This window comes from Eufriesea mexicana, unplaced genomic scaffold, assembly GCF_001483705.2.
Source record: "Eufriesea mexicana isolate 0111107269 unplaced genomic scaffold, ASM148370v2 scaffold2332, whole genome shotgun sequence".
NCBI classification, from domain to species: Eukaryota; Metazoa; Arthropoda; class Insecta; order Hymenoptera; family Apidae; genus Eufriesea; species Eufriesea mexicana.
Genome location: NW_016910398.1, coordinates 179,599 through 203,198, shown reverse-complemented (window position 1 = coordinate 203,198; position 23,600 = coordinate 179,599). Strand labels below are relative to the sequence as shown.

Genomic DNA, 23,600 nt, shown 5'->3' with positions numbered 1-23,600 from the left:
ATCACGGTTAATCGCAACTATACAGTAAACACTGTATGCTATAATAATCAAGTTGTTATCGTTAGCACCGCGCTGTATAGTTTTATGGTCCATTCTTGTGTGTCATATTTTATCAAGGTAACGTTGTATTTACAATGTGAATGTAATTTATATCTACAGCAACGATATTGTTGACACGTGTCTGCTTCTGTTTCTGTTTTTGCGGTAAAAGTATTAAAAACGTGCCTTAAACTAGAAACAAAAAAGTACAAAGTCCAGGTAAATATTAGTGGATTATGGTAGCTTGTGAATCTAGACTAGATTTAGCCTCGAAATGGAGTAACAGTTTTTCGTTCTTTAAAAATTCTTTTTACAGTAAAACGGATGTTGAAAATTAATTTGCTTAAACTAGACATTGATAAATATTTTGTCGGATTGATCTTTAATGAATCTTGTTTTTTAACGATGAAAGACTATGAGTGAAGGTATGTAAGGAATTTAATGAAATTCGTGCTGTTCCGATTAAACAAGTATTCGCGTCTAAATGTCGCCTGTTTAAAACGATCCATTAATAAACTTTCGAACTAAGAAAACTAACAAATATCTCGCATCACGAGTAATCATTTTTCATTGCGTTAGGTAACATTAAGAATTCCTCTGCTTGTTTATACGCGACACCTCAAATCGAATTAATCTCGTTAAAATACAAAAAACCACGTTACGAATAAAACTGTATTTAAATAGAAAAACTCTATGCGACTTTGATACCTAAAATTTTTGAACTATTACATCAAAAGTTTGGCGCACGAGGATCCGCACGTGTCGTAATCCGCACAGTGTACCAGGAGAATTACCTATTTATCAACAGGCAAACATTAACTCTAGAACTCCCAACTTATAACATAAATAAGAATAATCAAAATACTATGAAAATAAGACGAAAATAAATACCTATCTATAATTAAGCTTTTCTTCGATAAAAATCAACATTCATTTTACCAAAAGCTTCTGTATATTTCCGCTAACTACGAAATGGAAAATCTGAAATCAATCGTATCAACTAGTTTAATAGTTCTAGTGTTAATAATCAAGTAATTTCTCCATTACCTGTGTTCATCTCGATACAAAGGACAAAGAGAATACTAGACGATGATAAGAGGAAATAAAAAGTTCTAAACCGAGTAACAATTAAAGCGATTCGAAGTTGTTCGATTTCACGATGATCGCCATTGATTATTCCTATTTTCTTCGAATTATTATCAAGGTAGACAGGAACGTCGGGTGCGTACAGTCAGCAGCGGATAGGACAATGATTGACCTTTCAACTGTGCCGTGATTTGCAAGATATAAGCCTTCCCTGGCTGTAGCCTCTTGAGGGTGAACGGAAGTGCCCGATCTTTCGGCGGACTCTGCTTCTCTTCGCAAACCTCGAACGTGTACTCGGAACGGCGTCGACGATGAAGACTACACTGATCAGGGATCGTCGTCACGCTGGCCAACGCCGTGCTGCCCTTTAATTCCCTTACGAGGATGCAATACTTCGCGGAGCCTGCAGGCTCTACCCCTACGGTCACCTCATGGCATGTTCTTAGGGATCTGTACTCGCGTGGTGCACTTCTGGATGGAATCTAAACAGAATGTTCAGCCTTTCTGCCAGTGTATCTCATTACCTTTATTTTTACAATTCCGAGGGTTCATTTAGGCGCAAGACGTCATGGCGGTGTATCGATCTTATTTTTGGCTCCTAGCGACGTTGAAATGATTAGGATGACGAACGGTTCATTTCTTTGTTAATTTCTAGTATGCAAAGCTTGATGTTTGAAAGTGTACTTCTTTCGTATATTTTTATTTCTATGTGCAAAATATTTTCGGGGGAAAAGGCTTGGAGCTTTGCTACCATTTCGTTTAAGTTCTTGGTAATCTTGTATATGCAGAATTTTTTGTTAAATTGAGCTTGACGGGATATAATTCTATTTATTTGTAAAAATGTGAACGAAGAAGAAGCTTGGAGGATAATTTAGTTCCAGTGAACTATCTTTTATTTTCGGAGTAGAGTTTTGACATTTTATTTCGTCTCATATGATCACACCTTTATACGTTTTCTACAATCACTGTTCTTAGGAACGAAATATTTTCCGATAATTTATTTAATTATTCTATTTACACGACGATTAATGAACGATCATGAAAAATAAAGTTGATTAGTGACAGTGCCTTTTTTTAGAGACTAGTCTTTCATATACGCGTTCATGCTAAATAGTTGTTAAAAGCAGCGGATAAAGCTTATTCATGACATGAATAATTAAATAAGAATTATTTTCGTCCATGTGCATAAATAATACACTTGTGGAGTTTTTGATCATTTTATTTGTTGTTTCTTAACATGGATATTAGATGCGTGTTAGGTAAGCTGCAGCAGAAATGGGAAAGCAAGTAAGAACTTGTATATTGACGAATAATTTTTCAGCAAGAAATTATTAGCAATTTAAAATATTCAAATGTGAGTTAATTCGTTGAAGATTAGTAAAAACGTTAGGTGTTAAACATTAAAACTTGGAGTTCGCTACCAAATTATTTTTATTTGTCCTTAGAAAATGTCAAATATGTTCTATTTCAAATGAAATATTTCAAATTAAAGTTATTAGCCATTGTTACAAAACAGAAAATATTTAACTACTTGTTTTGATTATATTAAATTTTTAGCGTACACGGAAAACAAAGATACGCTTTCTATATTACTCAGTATATATTAATTTGTATGAACATACCTGTGGATATATCGCAGACGATTCTTGGGTAGCTAGCACTTTAATGGCGGATACTCGTATTAATTCCTGTGGTGTAGCGGATATCCGTAATGTGTATGTCTTCCCTGAAGTTAAAGGTGGTACCCTTAATGATGCGTATCCTACTACCTCCTTTTCCTGCAAATGTAAATTGTCTGTAATATCGATAATTGTATCAACTATTTTTCATTGTACTTTAAATCGTACTTAATGAAAAAGTAGATACATTTGTTAGATAGATAATTTGGTTATATTTACGAATCTATAAACAATTTGATAGAATTATAATTATGCTGTTCAGGATAAAAATTATATGACTAGTTTCATTACAGCGTTCAAATGAGGTAATTATTTATAAATTGTGCGGATAATTATGTAAACTGAATAAAAATTGATTACAAGATACTAGATGTCTTTTGCATTACTATAAAAATAAAATAGTACATAAAACATAACTAAATTTTCACGTGATTCTCATGAAATCATTTCGCTCATGTATATTGCAATTTTTCCCATTCCCTATCTTATTCTCTTTCGAAACAATTCTGTTTGATTAAATTTTTGAAATTATCAAGAATTTTATAATTTATGTGATTTAAAAAATTTAGGAATTTTCATGTACTTCCAAAGCTTGTTATTCCAAGTATTAAAAATTTAATTTATAATTTATGTGATTTAAAAAATTTAGGAATTTTCATGTACTTCCAAAGCTTGTTATTCCAATATTATTGTTCAATACTTGATATTTAGTTCAGATATTTCTACTTAAATGGTTTTCTGAAATAATATTTTATCATTCGCCTGATGAGGATCTGTGAATATTAGTCATAACTGGAACGGGATTAGGAAGGTCTGTTACCCTCAAAATTCCTGGGCCACTTAATTTTGCTCTAACGATGCCGCCACCGCAAGGAAGAATATGAAAGGTACTCGAGGCATTTTCCGGGGGTCGGTAACGGAAGTTGATGAATCCATCGGTTTTACGTAAATTAGCTGTGGTATAATGTCCAGTGCGTAGCCTCAATTCCGGCGTTTTCCGGAATTTTATAGTATCAGTTGCTATCCGATTCGACACGTTATTCCTCGTATTTACCTAATACGGAACAAATAAAACTATAATCATTTTTCTTTTACCAAAATGTACAGATATACACTTGCAAAAATGAATGACTGTATTAAAAACAAAGGACGAAAAGTATTTCTAAAAAATAGTCACTTAGAAATAAGAATTTCCAAAGAAACTTAATACTTCATTTCTCGACTGACCAATATCTTCATCTTCTTTGGAACAAAAATAGTCTACTCCCATTTACTTCAAGATACAAGTATTATCATAGGATTAGGCCCTCTCTAGCTGCGATTACTAACCACGTATAAAGTAAAATTGTACGTGGTATCGTACTTCATCCTGTGGAGCGTCAATTTTGTTTGACGTACGCAATGAAGTCCTTCCGGAATGCCGCGGTGCTGCTGTTCCTTAGAAGAACCCCCTTTTGTCGGATGCGGGTGAACGCGTAGAAGGCTTTGCGCAGCGCAAAGGGTCAAGGGATGTGGCTGAGACCCTGATGTCACGGCTAAACAGTAGTGCGAGAGATGGGGATTTATGTTGCTGTAAAAATAAACGGATTTTTCTCGAATTCGTGGCGTGTGACACAAGCCTACTTTAATTCGCCGAGACGTTTGTAAGTTTGACAATCTTTTCAGTGGATCAAGGAAAAATATCTTGTTCTTCTTTATCATATTATGTTAAATTTGTCGATTATATTCATGATTATATTATGTGACGATGAAATAAAGTATTATGGTATTGAAATAAATCTTGAGGGCAATAATTGTTGAAAGATAAACTTGTTTAATTCGTTTATATGAGAAAGTTGTGTCTTTTTCTTTTTCTATTGCGTACATTACGTGAAGGCTTTTAAATAAATTTGATATACGTGTAGAGAAACAAAAATTGGTTTATGAGCTTCAAAGTACTCTTGTATCTAATGCTTGGAATTCGCTTAATTCATTTCAATTTATTTTTACTACGTTTTCGAAACGCAGATATTATATACTTGTCCTTGTTCTTTAAAAAGCGTCAGACACAACATTTTAGAGTAAGGCACTTTTGCCTGACATATCTGTAACAAGATTCATTGATGATGTGCTGACAGATTTACTTGTATTAAGATTTGGTACAAGATTGAATTTTTTAAATGTCTCTGAAATATATTAAAATTACCATTTATGAAGTAAAAACATTCAGCCAAAACAATTAAATTTATAATTGCTACTAAATATTCGGATCTCAGATTTTAAGTAACATAATTATATGTAAAAGAACAGAGAATTACCAACCTTTTATTCCAAGATATCGTAAGTCGACGTTTACTTCTTCGTTGTTGAAATCTCAATGAACGATGACGATTTTCCCTCTCATTCGCATACAATTCCGGTATATGGCTCAAGCTGCTCGACGTGGCATACAGAAGCACCGTGCTTGGTGTCAATTTTTGCAAATTGGCATCAGGAGGGTTCACGGATTTAATTTCGAACCAATAAAGACCGGCGCGTGTCTTTGATATCGTAAAATTCTGATCCTCCGCACCCTCGTACGCGAATAAGGGTGAGCCTGGCTTCAAACTCTTCACTGGCCACCGTGTTTGCGCTGCTGTATGGATCATAATACTTTATCTTCGTGTCCCATTTTAATTAACTTCTATTATAAATTTATTATATAGAGAGAAAGAGAGCCAGAAAAAGAGAGAAAAAATTATTGGTTTAATTTAAAGACCGATCAAAGTAAATTTTTTAAATATCAAACTATCGTAAAGTATATAATATTTTTCTCCATCAATTATCTCTATAAAAGAAAACAAAATTAGTGTGATATTTTTGTTAGTTTAAAAGTAAAGTGTAATAGATTCTTTCAATTCAAATCAATCGAATTGAATGATTCCTACGATTCTGCGTACATTTTGTTCCTTCCGCTTCTTCAACGTTTTCCGGTGGCTCGACGTAACTGACCGTCCATGATATTGGCCCGCTACAAGGGCTAACGAGTAACGTGAGAGGTGGCCCTTCGCGTGGACTCAGGTAATAAAACCTGCAATAATTTTATCTGCATCCAGTATGATATTAATGTTCGATACGTATTAAACGTAGCCAGACACAGAAGCAATATTTTAATTAAACGAGACATCGTACGTAATTATGCTATATAAAGAACTGGTTTTATAAAATAAGAATTTTTTTTAGTTTTTTAAACATTTTTTCGCATTCGAGTTATATAAAGATATCAGATATTCGATATTTTGTATGATTTTGTAACCACGTGGAAAATTTTATAATTATTTAAATATTAATTGAAAAATATACCATATCTTTCCAAAATTTTGTAAAGGATGAACAATTATCAATAAAATTGATAAGGATCATTTTCTTACATAAACTCTTCAACTATAACAATCTTCATTCGAAAGATCATCAAACTCCAACAATCATCCAGATACATATCGTAAAGAGGTTAGAAAACGGTCTTCTAAAATTCAAAAAACAATAAAATAAGTATACTGTATCAATGGATCCTAACAATAATCTTCAATACAAACACGTACAAGCATATGTACGTAAATGGATATCGAGAGTACAAATGCAGCGTGCCGTTTATATTTAGTCATAATGTTTGATCGTACAAAAGTCCCCCTTTAAAGATCGTACCAGTTAAGTTTACGCCTCGGCATAGCCGTCACTGTTTCCCTCCCGCCCCTGCACTGTTTCGTCGCAGCGCGATCTGTCCCTACTTCCCCCCTCCAGCCGTCCGCTATCTCCCGTCATCCTTTCGAACATTGCCGCGGCGCATCCCGTTAGCGTGGTCCGAGAGAGCGTCGGGACGCCGCACGTGCTTTTCGTTCACGGCCTGGCACTGAAACGGCTATTGTAAAATTAGCGTCTACACACAATGTCGGCGTCGCGGCGTCTGGGGTCGCGCAGCCACGACCCCCGTCGTCTAATTTTGGCGGTCGGTTTGTCCCACGACAGACTCGAATTGATTCTGTCATTCGGGCCGCAACGCGAGGCCGTCTACCGACTTTCGTGGAAATCCACGCCAATAGTAGAGTCTACAACGCGTGGCATCGCGACGCCCTCTCGCGCGCGCCACAGCTTAGACCCCACTTCCGAGGATGCGTCGCGACCTTTCGCTTTAACCTACACCGAAAGAGAGAGACCGGGCGACGAACCCCGGGCTGAATGGAGTTCTCGAGAAAGGTAGCGCGCTGATCGCGATCGCTGAACCCCCTTATGCTTGTTCGTTGCTTCTACACGGATCTACTGTTATCTACTTTAGGAACGATCCTACTGTCTCGTGTCCCGTTTCGTGGCTATAGTCCCGCCGAAACATTCCTGCCAACTGTCGCGCATGCGCGTTGCAATGATGAACGACGATTACACGTATTAGACGGATCATATCGCCGAGAGTAATTCGTAAAGCTTGTGATAAGATTTTGTTTTTTCTATAGGATTTTGGCTGTAATGGAAGAATGTTGCGGTGGGTTTATTGGAAATTTTGATACTATTTTATTGTTGATGATTTTTGTTTCATTTTAGGAGTATGAATGAAATCGAAATGAGAGAAATCATAGATGTTAGAGGTCTGATTTTAAGACCAGAACTAAGGTTAATGTGAAGAGGATATAAGGATTTATAATGATTGTTTCAGACGTAAATGGTAACCTTAGGACTTCTGGGTGTTCAGTTGTTATGCGAAAACTTAAGGGGGAGGTTCTTAGAATCAGCAATTTGTGCATATTTATCGAGGAAAAAGTTTTATTTTTTAAAAGTTTTAGATTACTTAAGAATACTAAAAGAATAGTAGGTGTTTTCATATTCAACTTATTTCCATTTATAATCATTTATAAATGTTATAGTATTTATAGCACTTTTATGTAAACCTACATTCAAACTTCTATTTTCAAATTGATTTTTATTCATTTTATTCGTTACTTCTTGCAGAACATTTCTTACTCTATTCTCTTTTGAATTATATTAATTTTTGGAAAGACAATAAGAATTCATTATTTATATTTGTCGATAATGTAATATGTGGTTTATATTCTCGTACACAGGATATGAAAATTAAAAATAATTTTTAACGAATTTTTTGTACAAAGGAAATGGTTCTAATTTTAAATCTTTCGACCTACGGGTTCAACGCACCCCCTCCTTCCCAGAAGATCTAGGGTTAAATTAATAAATCGTAAACTAGAATTTTCCATAAATAATTACAGAAAACAATCCATTTTTCTCTTTCCAATAAATTTAAACAATCGTATTATCTATATATAATTATTGCTGTACGTGCATATGTAAAATGCAATTGTACACAATAATTTATTTCATTACAAAACATTAAAATTTATCGTTTTACCTTCCTTTAGACACTCTCCATCGTTCAAAATGATTGCAATTTTGCACATCGTTGAAACAACAAAAAGGAAAGCACAAAAGTACACGGTTCAGTTAAGGCATCTGGCGAAAAGTTAAAATACACGTTAAGTTCAAGTTTAAGGTGCAACCTAGCGTTTCAATGTTCAGAGCAATTGTGCAATTAGACTTGCATACGGGTTTTGCGGAAACCATCTGATAGCAGGACTTTATGACGCGTAGCGTCGCGACGCATCGGACCATTAAGTGCCGTGGACCCATTGCAACAAAGTAGAATTTGACGACAATAACGGCTCAACGAGGAGGCGTGTACAGTAAGGACTACGATAAATCGAGATCGTAAAATTTGCCAAGAGTTAAAGTAAACAAGTTTCCGATGTAATGTTGCTGAGACAAACGAATTGTTAAAAATATATATAGATAAGGACCTGAGGCGAATATCAAAACCGTACTAAGAAATATTTAAGTGTCTAGTGTCAATGCACTTTGTATTATATGTATGTATATCGAAACAAAAATTCACACTTACGTTACGATTTCTTTTTTGAATTTTCCGATTTATGAAATAATAATTATTAATTGCTAATTAATATTATTTCAGTTTGTATATCGTAGATGGAATACCAGTGAGATATGAGCAGCTATTTTTTTTTTATTACATGGAAGCCCAAAATATAATATAGAGCATGGCCTTAAGTTCGGCGACATTAGTCAATGCCGCTTCGTGATGATTTAATTCACGATCTCGACATATCGCGACTCGAATTGTACATAAGGATCAATTTTATCCCTTCGTGGACCTCCAAAGGATTTTCCATAATAAATGAAATAAATGGGGAAAGAAATAGGTTACGTGAAAATAGGGAGGTAATTTTTAATGAAATCATTCATTTACTGTAATTATTGGGTTATTTCAATTATATAGTTAAAAAGGGAGACAAAAAAATATTCTTTTTCTTTTAACGTAACAATTCACGTATATAATTAGATTCAATTTTTGATACTGAACATTCGTTAAAATTGATCTATAAATAATGATGGTAAAGTAACCAGAATTGTAGAAATGCAATTATTAGTGGATATTCTTGAAATCTTTTAATTTTTTCTTGTTTCTTTATATTTAGAATAAATATTCCACAAACGTAAAGGAATAAATTATCCAATTACAATCTTTTTGCCTATGAAATAGTAGATAAAGATTGATTAATTTATGAAGTTCATATATGTACACATACATATTGGTTATGTTAAATACAACACATTAACATAACAATACTAGAACTGTGGAGTAATTATAGGTGGCTGAAGTATTACTTATGTTAATTTTACACGAAACAAACAGAACGAATTTCGTAGAGAAGAATTTAAAGGTAACAGCGTTTACAATAAAGATTCTACATAGTTAGATATTAGAATATAAGAATATTTATGATAATTATAGAAAATTTCCAATACTATAATGAATAATTCAGTATTTAAATTATACGTATTTGAAAATTTATTTGACTATACCAAGCTACTAATTATCAACTAATTTATCATTATAAATGTTATCAATGTACTAGATAACAACATTTTCATACTCATCTATTATTAATGAAAAGAAGCAAGGAGAATAGATATGATCAGGGAATGAACTAACGAAAATTTCCAGCATAATTTTAATACACACGTTAACGAAAGGTATCTTAATCATTCGATCCGCAGTCCATGCGATACGATGAGAATTATATCATCCGCCAAGTAATTCGAGTCAAATTGCATTTGTAAAATCTGTGCTACGGTTGATGAAACACGGCACGGGGTTCGTGACGTTCTCGTATAAACGTTCAAAGCTCCATAGGCTTTGGTACACGTGCATCGAATAAACAAGCTATGTAACCCAAACGAAATTCGCACGAATTGTTTCTATGGTTCGGCGAAAAGTGAATGCACCTTTCTTACGATTCGTTTATCTTTAGATCAAAGTATGCCTTTGTCGAGAAAAAAGAAAAAGGGGGAAAAGGACGAAGAAAGAAACCTGCAACCTACCGATGTTCCTCACGATTGAAATGCAACGTTTAGCCTCACCCAAGTGACAATTCAATTCATAATAAAAATTCTAACGACAACACGACTGCACGTGATTAATGTACCCGATTCTATCTTGTTCTTGGTCCTTTATTACCAATAAGATATAGAACACGTCTCAGACGAGTGATTTCTCCTTTAATATGCCTGGTTATAATAAATCGTGGTTTAAGTTGCCAATTGTTCTTTCATGTACGAACGATAGTAGCATAGATGAACCGGTGGTTTCTAAGATACATTAGTCATTCTAGTGTATCTCGATACTCGATAGTCAGAGGTGTAATACGTTCTCGGTAATGTAATCTACGGGTATCTACGTTTCTATTATATTGCCCGGCCAAAGGATTTGGCATTCCAAGTGAATTGGATTGTAACGTAATCCGTGTTACTTCAGTGTAAAATAATTCTCCTCATAACGGAAATAAATGGAATACTATTTGGAAAGGAAAACACCGCGAAATATAACAAAACGTTACTTCCACTGTTTACGAATGTCGTAATTTGTCTATTTTACAGAATGCGATAGATACATAATTTAAACCCGTTTAATCGCCCTGTAAATAACCAGTTTACAGCATAAATACCGCACCAGAACCGTGAATTAAAATGACTTAATTAGCTAGATAAATTAAAAAGAAACACCGAGAGGGATAATCGGCGCTGTAAAGTTCCCCTTTCGTTTCTCCTGTTTTTCTCAAACTGAAAGACAATTTCAGTTTAACAATAGCGAATATCAAAGAATACCAAAGTATATCACTACCCTAAAATCGCTTAATCTCCAGAGAGACAGTGACACGCTTATCTACGACTCGTTTTCCTTGAATTCAAATATAATTTCAAATACAACGATTACTTAAGTACATATATATTATTTTTCTTTCAAAAATGAAAAATAATTATCTCTCCTCAGACTTGACGAATTCATCTATCAAAAGATCAATGCGAGAAAAGGAAAAAAAAAGAAAAAAAAGAAATTTGAGGAAAATGGGGAATTAACAAAGAAATGTAATATGCGATAAATTAGAATTCCAAAGGATAAGAATTGCAACGGCTGAAGCTCGCGAAACAAGAGAACAGGGTGGCGGATACTCACTGAGATACGTTACCGGGGCGAAGGGTGGCTGGTATCTGGTACTCGGGATGCAGCACGCCGGTCCTGTTGAACTCCTGCACCCTGGTCGGCTTCTCGGCACCAAAAGGCCTCGGGCTTCCCATCGTTTTGTACCCCTGTTGCTGCTGCGGTTGTTGTTGCGACAACTGCTGTAGCTGGCGCAGCTGCAGCTGTTGCTGCGACAGCCTTTCGCAGAAAGCGCAACCGGTAGCCCGACGCGCGAACACTGACACGAGTACGAGGATGAAGCCGAGTGGTAGCGCGTGACGCATCCTGGCGGCCGATTTTCCTCAGCTACGGTGAAATGTAGTCGGATGAAGGGCGACGGCGACGCCGCGACGTCCGTCGTCCAGTGGCGAACGAGTTCGACTGTGTGCCGAACGGTAGACGATGCCAGTCGGCGAGCGAGGCTGCCGCTTGGGAAACCACGCTGAGACGAAACGAAATAACCCCTCTTCGCTTCCTACCGAGGCGACTTCGTGTTTGCCCCATCTTCTGGAAGGAACCCTCCTTCCCCTCCTCGTCCTTGCCTCCTTTCCCTTACTCTCAACCCTGCCTCGTCCCCCACGAGCGACCAAACCGTACACTCGTTACGTTTTGCCTGTGCATGTGCTAAGCGCCGTAGCACGTGTATACGTGGGTGACCCTGATTCCGTGGAATTTTAGGAGAGCTAAACGGCTCGCGGGGGCCCCGCCAATTTGTCCAGCGAGATTAACAGGAAGTCCGAGCAACCGGCGTCCATGAGGGTTGCCCGGTGGACGGCTTTGGTTACCCTTTTAACGCTCGGACTGCGTCCCTGCTCCTCTCGATCTGCACCTCTCGGCCACCTTGACCTTTCCGGAGAACATGAACGGTGGCGTTCGTCTCGCTTCCGCAGGGTAGACACGGGTAGTCCGAGCGTGTCTGTAAGATTAGATTATGCGTTCGATTGTTTATCTTTCGTAATTTATAGTGCACCTGCGATGTAGCTATGCAAAGAAAACCGGGAGAGTAACGACCTATGGCACGAAATCGTTGAAACCTGTATCGTAATTGAGTACACAAGTAAAACTTTCACGTCATAAGCATCCCTGCTGGGTGCACCGAGCGCGCCATGTGTATCGGCGTTTGCGACGAGAGACATCGTCGCAATTAGCGGGCCGAGAAGGGAAAAAATAAAAGAAAGGGGGGATTCGAGGCGATTTCTACGAAACAACTAGCCGCGTTACCAGAGGCAAACCGACGTCGGAATAAAGGTACCGTTCGATAAAGAGCGTCCTTGGTCGCGGATAAAAAAAAATGGGAAAAAGGGGCGAGTCGAGTGTGCTACCAACGTAGAGATAATGCTCGCGACGTAGATAAGAAAGAGGTAATTATTAAATGGCGACGAGAACGGCAGATATCAGGCTGCATAAGGTAAAACAAGGTAGATGGACGGTTGTAGAGCCGCATCAAACGAGGCCTTCCTGTTTCGCCGGGGTGCGAGGAAAGAAGGAGTCGATATGGCGCGAAGATCGTGCAGAAAGGGAAGTTATATACGGTACGCTTCGCTGTATCTTGGACCAACCATGGAACGATGATGACAGCAGGTCTGGCGGGTGGCAGGCCAATAAATCATGGTTTACAGTGTGGGAACCTCTGCCTATATATACTCCTCTCTGCGTGTATGGGGTATGCCATCAGTAAAACCTTTACTCCCGTGAGTCGATCGCAGGGTGACCGTACGTCGTACGTGCATATAACTCTTTCTCTTTCTCTCCCCATGCTCGAGCCCGTTCTCTTCGGTTCCACACTCTTCAACGTGCATGCTCGGGCCACCGCCCGCGTGTAGCAACACCAAGAGACGAGCACGCTGGTGCAGACGTTGCGTCTTGTGTAGGTGTGCATCCTTATGAATACATCATACATTGTTACCATGAAGAGCACGTTGGATCTCATGTAATCAGTAACGGTGCAGCGGTTCATCGAGATCAGCCTTTTTCGGTAATCACTTCTTTCCCGATGCTCTCACAGTCTTGCCATTCAACTGTGCCGACGATATTGTACGCTCGACGGTCTACCGTCCATAAATGGCGGACACATTTGCTGAAAAAAATGACTGCATGAAACGTTATATCGACATCGCGATGTTATATCCAGCTTGACACCGTCCACCATCCCTTTTGGTAATCACCGCGTCGAATAGACATCGAGCATAAATTTACGTACCATCAGCTTTTACGATCCTTTTCCACCTTTCGATCTTGCTCCACGGAAGATCGTAGTACCGGGACACCCAGTTCAATTACTAGCCCAAGCTCGGCTATTATTGACTATTTAATTACGAAAACAATGGATACCGGCGTGTGACAATGGTTACTTAGGATATCGTGGAATTTTCGTAAGCCTGGTGCAAAAACCTGTAACATCACCGACGAAATCAGTTCCCGCGCTCTAATTTTCTGTGAAGGAATTCGCGTGAAGAAACTTGCAATCGATGCACGCGTGCATCGAGTTATTCGCGTAATGCGGAACCCCGATCCTTGCGTAACAGCGTAACGCAATTCGTAAAAAGGAACACGCGTTTCGAGAGGATCGGGTTCACGATAGGCGCATATCGAAAAAGGAACGATAGAAAAAAAAGGAAAAAGAGAAAAGAATTGTTAGAGGAAGCAAAATGATACAAGGGATAAAAACAGCTGTGATACGGCTTCCTTAAGGTATCGTTTTTTGGCGAATTGTCCTCTCGATCGGCGCTTTTAACGTTACACCCTTCTTTTTCCTCTTCCTTTTATCTTATCTTTGACAAAGCCTTTGAAGATATTTGAGTAGCTGTTGTCCTTGTAATCGTCGGCTGTATTGTATAACTTTTTCTATACCGGTAGTCGTGTGCATGTTGTACTTACGCAATGTACACGCGTGCATTGTCACAGGTTCCATGTGTTCGATGTACGTATCCACAATGTAGCAAAACGGGTTAACACAATGAAATCGGATCTTCTGCTGATCTCAACGGGTTACGGATCGTTAACTGACATCGTAAATAATACCTACTGACATTGTATATTCAGATATCATTAACCCTGTGAAAATTTGTAAATTTGATCATTTTTTCCTTTTAACATTTCCTTAATTTCTTGTTTACCTAATGATTCTATGTTCATGTATTGACATAAATTCATGGGAACGTTTCTAAGATGTTATGGAATAATTTTATTATCGTTTCTTTCGTCACCTTTCTGTTACGTGTTCCATTGATCTTCTAAAACGTTGCAAGTGAACGTGAAATGAAATTCATGCGTCTTTTGATTAAAACAAATTTGTTTCGCCAGCATTTTTTGTCGAGGAACGTTTTTATCCAAGATAATTGCTTTTTATATTTTCCATCAAGTTCAACCGTTTGGTACTTTTATTTTAGAACGTGACTGCTCGAAAAATTATTCAACAATGGATTGATTGTTAAGCAGTGTTTCAGTGATTCAATATGAGTCCGTGTTCAAAACTAATTTTTGTAAATCTGATAAATGGGCAATGCCAATTATATTTTACATTGCAATCGCTTTGAATCGTGCAACTTTTTTATTACTAATTGTGAATATGAAATATCTTCGCGATAATTATACTTGAAATCACGCGATTTTAATTATGCTCCAATATAATTGGCTACTCAATAGTATCGATTTAAGGATTAATTCGACGAAACGTAAAAATATGGCGGTTTAAGAGCACCTTATTTCCAGCAAAAGCTGTTCGATTTCACCAGGTGGTGATAAATGACGACTGGGCAATGTTAAGTGCATATACATACCGAACAGAATGAAAAATACCGTTTATTGCTCACGTGATTTCAAAAGATAAATTTAATTTTACTCAGGTTTCGAGCAATTAATTTCAGTTAAAATTTACACGGAGGCAACAAAGTTGCAGAGTTGTCGCCGCCGAGTGCTCGCGTAATTTCAATCTCGAGAACATAGTCTCCATTAACTTTTTTCGAGCACTTGTGTGTTTCCGGCTTAATTGCCTTCCTACGTTATTTTTTTTTTTTCTTCTCTTTTCCTTTTTTCCTCGGACTGGTTCGGGGCAACAAAATGGTCGATGCTCTGTGATCGCCGTGTATTGGATCCAAAGTTTCGATATCGAAACGGCCAGTCGTGATAAATAACGGCCTCACTTTAAAGAAGTTGAGCGCCCTTTTTGGTGGTCATTTTTGCAGCCCGAGGATATGTGAGGACGTCGATGATCTATATACCTGCAACATTGTGGTCCACGCCTTGCATATGCAGGCAATGTGTTTTTGTAGGCAGATCAAAATCAAATCAGATTTCACGATCACTGCGCAAAATTGATTGCTTCCGAATTCCCTGTAATTTATAAGCTCGATCTGATCGTTTTGTGACATTATTGTTCTTTATACACTAACCTCGTTGCTCTTTAGGCTGGCAAATGAAGTTTATCGCGCGGCTTAAATCTCGAATGATTATACTTCTTGCAAAGGGACAAGCTCGTTGTAACTGTTATTGTAGCCTAGCAAATTAACGACCACGGGTGCAAACGTCGATTCCTGTGAAATGGATCAATTGGTTAATTTTGTCGGACCATTATCAATGGACCTTTTTCTCCTTTTCTTTTTATTCTACCAGAGAGCCTCATTATCGTGAGGGATTATTCTTCATAATAAAGATATCGTTACCGATACGTGAACATACCTGGTGAGTATAATAAAGCGAAACACTATCATTTTACGTGATATTCCTGGAATATTGCAAGAAATATTTTCCAACATGTACCCATCGGTTCTCTTGCATGGAAAATTATCCTGATTGTATATTTCGATTTTTCTTCATGGAAACTATCCAAAACGATATAATGCCTATACAACCGCGAAATTTGTTGTATCTTGTAATTTCAATCTTGTATAAGGCAGATATATTCACATTTATTAACGATATAGAGTTACAAAATATATTCTTGATTTATTGCTTATCAATCACTGTTTTGTAATTTAATTGTGTTTGACTACTGTATTTTATTCGTTAATTTTACTCTAGGTGACTGGTGAAGATTACATTTTTGTGTAATCGGTATCTCTTCATGGATCAAAATGATTGCACATCTTCATTCTGTCTATCCTTTATTCTCTTTAGATATTTATTTTCACACTTGTCAAAATCTTTGAAAAATTCGGGCAATTTTGTACTCCTTACCTGAAAAATAATCAGAAAGAAATTCAGTATAAAATTTTATATGTATATTATTATTCAAAAGGTATTAATTTTTGTTAAAGAAAAGAAAAGGAAGGAAGAAAAAAAATAAAAATACTTGAACCAATGGTTGGAAAAGTTTCGACCTGTCAGCCCTATTCCGACGTATACTAAATTTTGTTGCATGTCGTAAGAGAGGGCAATTGGACGGTCGTAAAGGGCCCAGATAAGACCCGCGGGCGATGTATACATATGTTGTCCACGTTACCTTGACTCTCCACCGGGCACTCTCGCATAAATTTCAATCGAACGCGCATCTCTCTACTTCTTTTTCGGCCGATTCGATGCGAAATAAAACGCGAGAAATACGTTCCCACGAACGGTTAGACCGGACGTTATCCGTGTGTCACGATCCTGACCGCGTATCGAGTCCACGAACGTATTGGACATTATGCCCGTTTCGCATTACCGAACCGATAAAGCAACGCATTAGACACCTCGATTCTTGCCTCACAAGTCCTTTGTTTGTCGAGGACGAAGGGGATCGTTAAGTCGTCGAAAGTAGGGCGAAACACGAGCAAGTCCTTTTGGTTGTCGTTTTAAAAAGTCAAAGGCTACCGCGGATCAGAAAATGGTGAAACTCGAGCACGTTGTTTGCAAAACGAACGTTAGGAGCCGCCACTGTTCTCGCGAATGTTTCGCTATGAAATTTCCTTGTTCAGTGAACTCGAATCCGTTTCTCTAATCGCGTCTCGCATCGACCTCTCGAAGGGACAATGACGCGTTTTAATTGCACGATCTTTGTTGATGATAAGAAATGTTTCTACCATAAGACGAGATAATGTGGATGTTCGTTTCAAGGTGCGTTTCAAGGAATACGATAAATATCTATGAAATATTTAAGAGACGAAAATATTTGTCATTTTAAGATGTTTCTATGCCAACGTTGAATAGGTTAACGCGAAGAGAGTTAATCACTGTGGTAATTATACATGGTTTCTTTATTTTTGTGTTTTAGGCAAAAAGAGGAATTCGTGTCAAACGTGAATGTAAATAACGTATGTTAAAAGATTTAAGATAATTTTTTTATCCGTACGACAGAATTCTTTTATATATTACATCTCGCATAATTGGAAGGAAAGTATGATCACGAATGAACATAGCTACTGATCAGTGAACACATGCCTAACAAACTGGCCGTAATAGAGAGCCATTGGTTAGCCACAACTTATTGGAACAAATGAGTTACTCGATAAAAAAAAAAAAATTACAAGCACGTTTTTTTTCCACAAAGTAAGGAAAATACAAGCAACTACATATAAAAATTCGTATTTGTGTACCGCATTACGAACTTCCAAATTCATACGAGTAAATACAGTGATATGTTCAGTGTTTACAAACGTAGTTTCTTCGATTAACCTCTACGAGAATTTTGTTTATAAGTAAAAAAAATGTTAGAATCTCGACTACAGTCTCTCACATTCAACTAGATACTAGAAATGAATGATTCTTACAACAAACTTACTATAAATACAATAGGACAGTAGCAAAATAATAACGAAAATAATAAAGAAGTAAAATAAAAACACACGTGGTAGTGTATAGTCACGTGACGTCATACAGGTTAGTGTCCAACCGTATTCATAATTTTTTCAAATTAAAGAGTTACCACTCGTACCACTTTTCCTTCGAGGCCCTTAAATTACGTTGTAGTAGCAGGTACGAGAAGAACTCGAGGAGAGTTACAACAGTCGCAATCTTCATTTTTACGAGTTTCTGTTCGCTCAGGTCGATTCTTTCCCGGACCAACCATCATGGAGCCTCGAATGTCAGGTCCCGATGATTCAGTTGAGTATCGAGTTTACACGTAACTCGTTCGAATGCTGTTTCTCTACGGCTGTTCTTCGCGCGGCGAAGACCTACTCTGCGTTTGCTGTCCACCACCTCGTGATAGTGACCCTGGCCGAAGGACCTACCGACACCTTCCAAGTGTTACGCGGTCCAAGTGTTACCGTATAACCGTGCAAGAAAATCTCACCTGGCCACGTGAGGTCCCTTTGGGGTACTCGGGTGTCACACTGGCAACTTGAGATCTTATTTGGAGCGTGTACAGGTATACGCGTATGTATTATACCTATATTCTTCTATGTTGCTCCGTAACGTGACCTATCAAATTCGCTCCCAGATTTGTTTCGCTCGATTAGCACGTTTCCGTGAGGTTTGAATCTATTTCATCCTCTCTTTTCTTTTTCTTTTTCCGTGTAATTTGCACTTCATGATACTCGTGATGTTATGTAATAAAAGTAATAGCTTGTGTGCCTGGCGAAATTGATTGCTGAAATTAATTTTTTTCATTTTCTCAAGTAACGTAATTTTTAGGAGATAAAGAAAATAATGGAGGATTTAATAATACAAATTTATAATAGATATAATATACTAAATATTCGGTAAGAATAAATATTTATTTTTCATTTTTGGAGAATAAAAATTCAATATTATCTAATTATTCTAATGAATTTATTTTTCTATCCATAGCTATGAACCACTGGAATGTATCAAGACTCTTACGACCGTTTGCTTTTACTGACTTCTCTACCATTGGATTTTCCTCTTGTGGTAAATTCGAATATAATACATACCGGAACGGAGGTAGAAGAATGCCATACATTACTGAAACAATCCACAGAAATTAGTCCGAATTCATACAAATTATTTTGTAATTTTAAACTTTCCAGAAGTTCATCTCGGGAGATTGCTGAGTGGAATATACACTTTTTAAAAAATTAGACGGCATTTTATTAAAAGTTTTAATTTCCGCGTGCAGTTTAATGTATGATATGAAAGGTATTCGTACCTACCTTTAATGTTCTCGCAAAAACTCTAAAAATGCATATCCTGTAATTGTTTTAATTTTTTCACTTGTTAATCGAGATTCTCAATTATAATATTTAATTAAAAATATATAAATAGGCCTGATAAACATATAATATAAACCAAATAAGTTTAATATTAAAAAAATATATATAATTTACTTTTTTTGGAATCTTGTTAATTATAAATTAATGTCAGAGGTAAATTAATTATCAGAATTAATTTTCTTTTAAACTGTCTAATCTAGAATTGTTTTTTAAATGTTTAAATTTCAAAATTGAATCAACATTACAGAATATCATTAAATAACGCATTAAATAATACTAAAAATCTATATGTAATTCAATTTTACAATCATTTGTTCTTCATTTAATATTATAACTAGAAAATTTGTGGTTTCAGTGCAAAAGGAGTATCAAATACGCAAAAATTATCGGTTGGAACGTTTCTTCAATGGTGAATTCACGATTCACGATGAAGACGATTGAACCCAACTGTTATGGTTAGAAATTTTATCAATTAAAATATTTAGCGGCTGTTCGACCAAATACGAAGTACAAACACTTGGTCTCAGTACACTTGTCGCATATTGCGCCCGGTATGTTCGTATTTATAGGTCTCTTCAAAATAGTTTGAGAGCAGTGTTGCAAAGACCGTAGAAATTCGCGAGAATTCACGCGTGTAGGATGTCACATTGCTCAGTCGGCTGTATTTCATCTTCCAAGTTTCTCATCCAGTCTCATCCTTCGAACAATTTTAATTATATCTGCATTATCTGACTTAATGCATCAGTTCATCGAAGGATTACAGAGTATAAGTAGGAGGAGCACATTGTATGAATGTACCGAATGTTTATTAGTAATTATCTAGCAAGAGTGCTGCGGCAAAACTGATAAACGGTGATTTCTTTTGGAGACATTGAGGAATGATATCGAAGTGATAAACAATAACTAAATAAGTGAACGATTAATCTACTCCAGGCGTGTGGTGAAAACGTGAATTTTTCTTTATATGTGTAAATTAAATTAAGTGCGTACAATTATCTTCACGAGTGATTATAAAAGTGACATAAATGTAAATTAGAAAACACATTGTTCATTTCATAAAAAGTAATCATATTTATTTCACATAAAGAAATCATATGATAAAAGGTAATTGAAAATTGACATATATATATTGAGAAATAGTAATCTGATCAAATCACATTTACAATCATGTGGAAGTTGTGTGGAATAATAGTTTACTCAAAATGATTTAAATAAATCTTCAATTTTTGATGCCGTTAATATTTTAATATTATAACCATATTCGAACTAAAAGAACGGGTTCATCTAATCATTTATTTTTCCAATAAACCACGAGAATTTCCATGTTTCAAGTTACTCGAATTTTATGTCAAAAAGTTATATAGTGTTGTACAAAAATTATGTTATATATAGATTAAAAAAATAATCGCAATATTTATAGCACGCTGTAAGAATTCGCGTTACACGGTAGTTTACTCTACATCAATATGTCTTTGTTCGAGTCTCTAATCTTCAACGAGGATATCAATATCTCAATAGTTTGACCGTTTTCAACGGGAAATAAATCGCGAATAAATCATCTGCCTCCAGGCACAGTTACTCATGTGACCACGTTCAAAATAACCAATTCGGACGTAACGAAATGTCCAAGTGATTAATTACGCTTGCCAATACCGGTATAGTAAAGCGAGGTGTTGAAATGATAATTACTGTCACAGTGATGTTGCGACGCATAACGCACACGTTAGAGAACGAAGACGTTGAACAGAGAGAGCGAGTCACTAGAGGGACACTCCTCGGGCCTAAAAGTGTATACGCGTACCGCTCTCGGCATACAATGCATCTCCTTGGCCCGCGCCCCTCCCGGAATCCCGATCTTTCGGTTGAACCGACGTATTACTTATTTATTAGGACCGTGCCCGGGTGGTCCGCGACATGACGGAATCGATTACGCGAATTCGCGGAACTGGCCTTCCTGGCCCGAGTCCCTTCGGAATTATGCTTACACTCCTTCAGATTCGGCTCTCTTCTCTTCTCTACCTCCTTCTTTGGACTCGTTCGTTTCTCCATCTTCCTCTATCCTACACATTGTCGCAGTTGCTCTCCTTCTCTAGCAGATCTCCCTTCAACCTCCCTCCAACGCACACATGTTCACACACACACCCCCACTCTCGTTCTTCTTTTCTCTCCTTTTCTCTATCTTTGTCACGCATCGGGCGACTATCTCTCTCGCACTGCCGTGGTAGAACATCCTCCCGGGACCTGGCCGACGTTAACGTTCGGCTTATTATGTAATCAGAATAACAATAATTGTTTCGGAACTTTCGACTACTCATCAATCCGGGTGACAGCCGATTGCCTGCAGCTACGTGTAGGCTTCGCTCGTTTAGCGATCCGTGGATAAGGATCAGAGGGCGGTAAGTTTCGAAGAGCTCCGAATTATCTCCGCTTTTGCGAGCTCTATCGGCAGGACCAACCATGGAGAAGGAGATATTGGGAATGGTTTTCTCGCGAGTTATGGCCTTCTCTTGTTCTGGGGAAGTACTAGAGGATGGAACGAGTCCTGAGTGCCCACGAAGGAAATTATTACGTCGATACCCGTCGGCATGGACGTGCAGATTTCCACCGTGATTTGGAGGCAGCACAGGTGACAATGGTACTTGCGTATCCTGTGTATCTGACGTTCAATTCTACTTACTACGTATGGCTCCTTGTCTTGAAGTTATCTTTAATCGCGATTAATTATATCGCAGAATTTTAACGGGTTAGTGATTGCTTATATGGATAGGTTAGATATTGTACGTATTCATGGCGAATGGTCGAAATAAAGTAGGATTGTTGTTACATATAAAACAATTCTTAACTCATTTACAAAAAATCCATTTATTTGATGATTTTTGACAATCTGTTAGTTTCATTGTTCGAATATTAACTAGATTCGGTATTTATCTATCCAAAATGTTTTACGATTTCAAATATCTATATTCGTTGTCAGCTAAACAATAGAAACGTGTCTAACGTAAGAAAATCGCAACACATTGAAAACCTTAAGCTCTCTCCTAAAACACTTCACCATTTTTTAAATAATATCATATGCGCCGAAGTATAAGTTAACGATATACAATAGTGCAAATAAAAACTGTAAAAAGTTTCTAAATACAGTCCGTACAATACTGTACTTAATAAAGAGTCACGATACAATGTACAGCAAATCAGAGGAGGGGCGGGATGATAGAGGGTCAAGAAACAACACCATGAACGTTGCAATTGTATGTACAGTTTTTATTTGGGGTTAATATAGTAATTCTCGTAATCAGGGCGGGTGAATACGATTGGGTCGTGTGTGTATGTGTACGCGTGTATCGTGTTTTTAGTCCGAAGAGTGAACGTGGGGTTTAGGTAGCTAGCCTCGTCCTAGCCTCGTGTGCGCATTCACACCGTTAATTAGTCTGCAACGTTTTACGTGTTTCATAATAATTATTACTTTTTTTGTCGTTTGTTCGTTCGTCGTTAATCTCTCTTGTAAATACTTCATCTAATTTAATTACGTACGTAATAATTCGATTAATCAATAAATCCGTAATAAATCCGTATAAACGTTGAATCGTGTGCGTGAGTGAACTAGTGGCGCCGATCCTGTCGTAGGGCCGGCTAGGAAGTCTCTGTAGTAACCAGCGGTAAACGTATCACAAGTCATGTAGCAATCATTTATGCATTATCGGCACGAGTGTTCAAGAATCGAAGCTACTTCGCGCTTTCTCTCTCTCTCTCTCTCGCTCACTTCCTTTCGCTCGCTATTTCTCTCTCTCCCTCTCTCTCAAGCAAGTAGATTTTTGTTCGAAAACTATTCTCAATATTTCACCGAACGACGAGTACCGGCGCTTCTTTGCTTCCTCGTCTTAATATAGTGAAAAAAAGTCTGTGTCTACTGCCTGCACAAGGCAAGGGCTGCGAGTGTATAAACCTCTCTCTGTTTCTAGTTCTATCTTTATCCTCGTGAACGACTTTAGCGTGAATGTTGATCGATTCTAATTAAATTGTACTCCACTGATCGCATCCAAACATTTTCCAGGATTTACCTAGTTATAGAGACCGCGTCGTGCGTAAAACAGGACGCAATCATATGTATATACATGTATAAATATATAAATATAAATATATATATATATA

General features: G+C 37.2%; 1 protein-coding gene across 1 annotated transcript; it reads right to left on the bottom strand.

Moving 5' to 3' along the window:
- Positions 1–1,196: 1,196 nt before the first annotated feature.
- Positions 1,197–11,645, bottom strand: nord (neuron derived neurotrophic factor nord). Its single transcript, XM_017903462.1, has 7 exons — positions 11,356–11,645; positions 5,723–5,853; positions 5,106–5,415; positions 4,134–4,374; positions 3,625–3,858; positions 2,748–2,903; positions 1,197–1,607 (listed from the first exon to the last, which is right to left on the bottom strand). Exons 1-7 carry the CDS (start codon positions 11,643–11,645, stop codon positions 1,239–1,241), a joined length of 1,731 nt encoding a protein of 576 aa, XP_017758951.1. The 3' UTR covers positions 1,197–1,238.
- Positions 11,646–23,600: the final 11,955 nt, after the last annotated feature.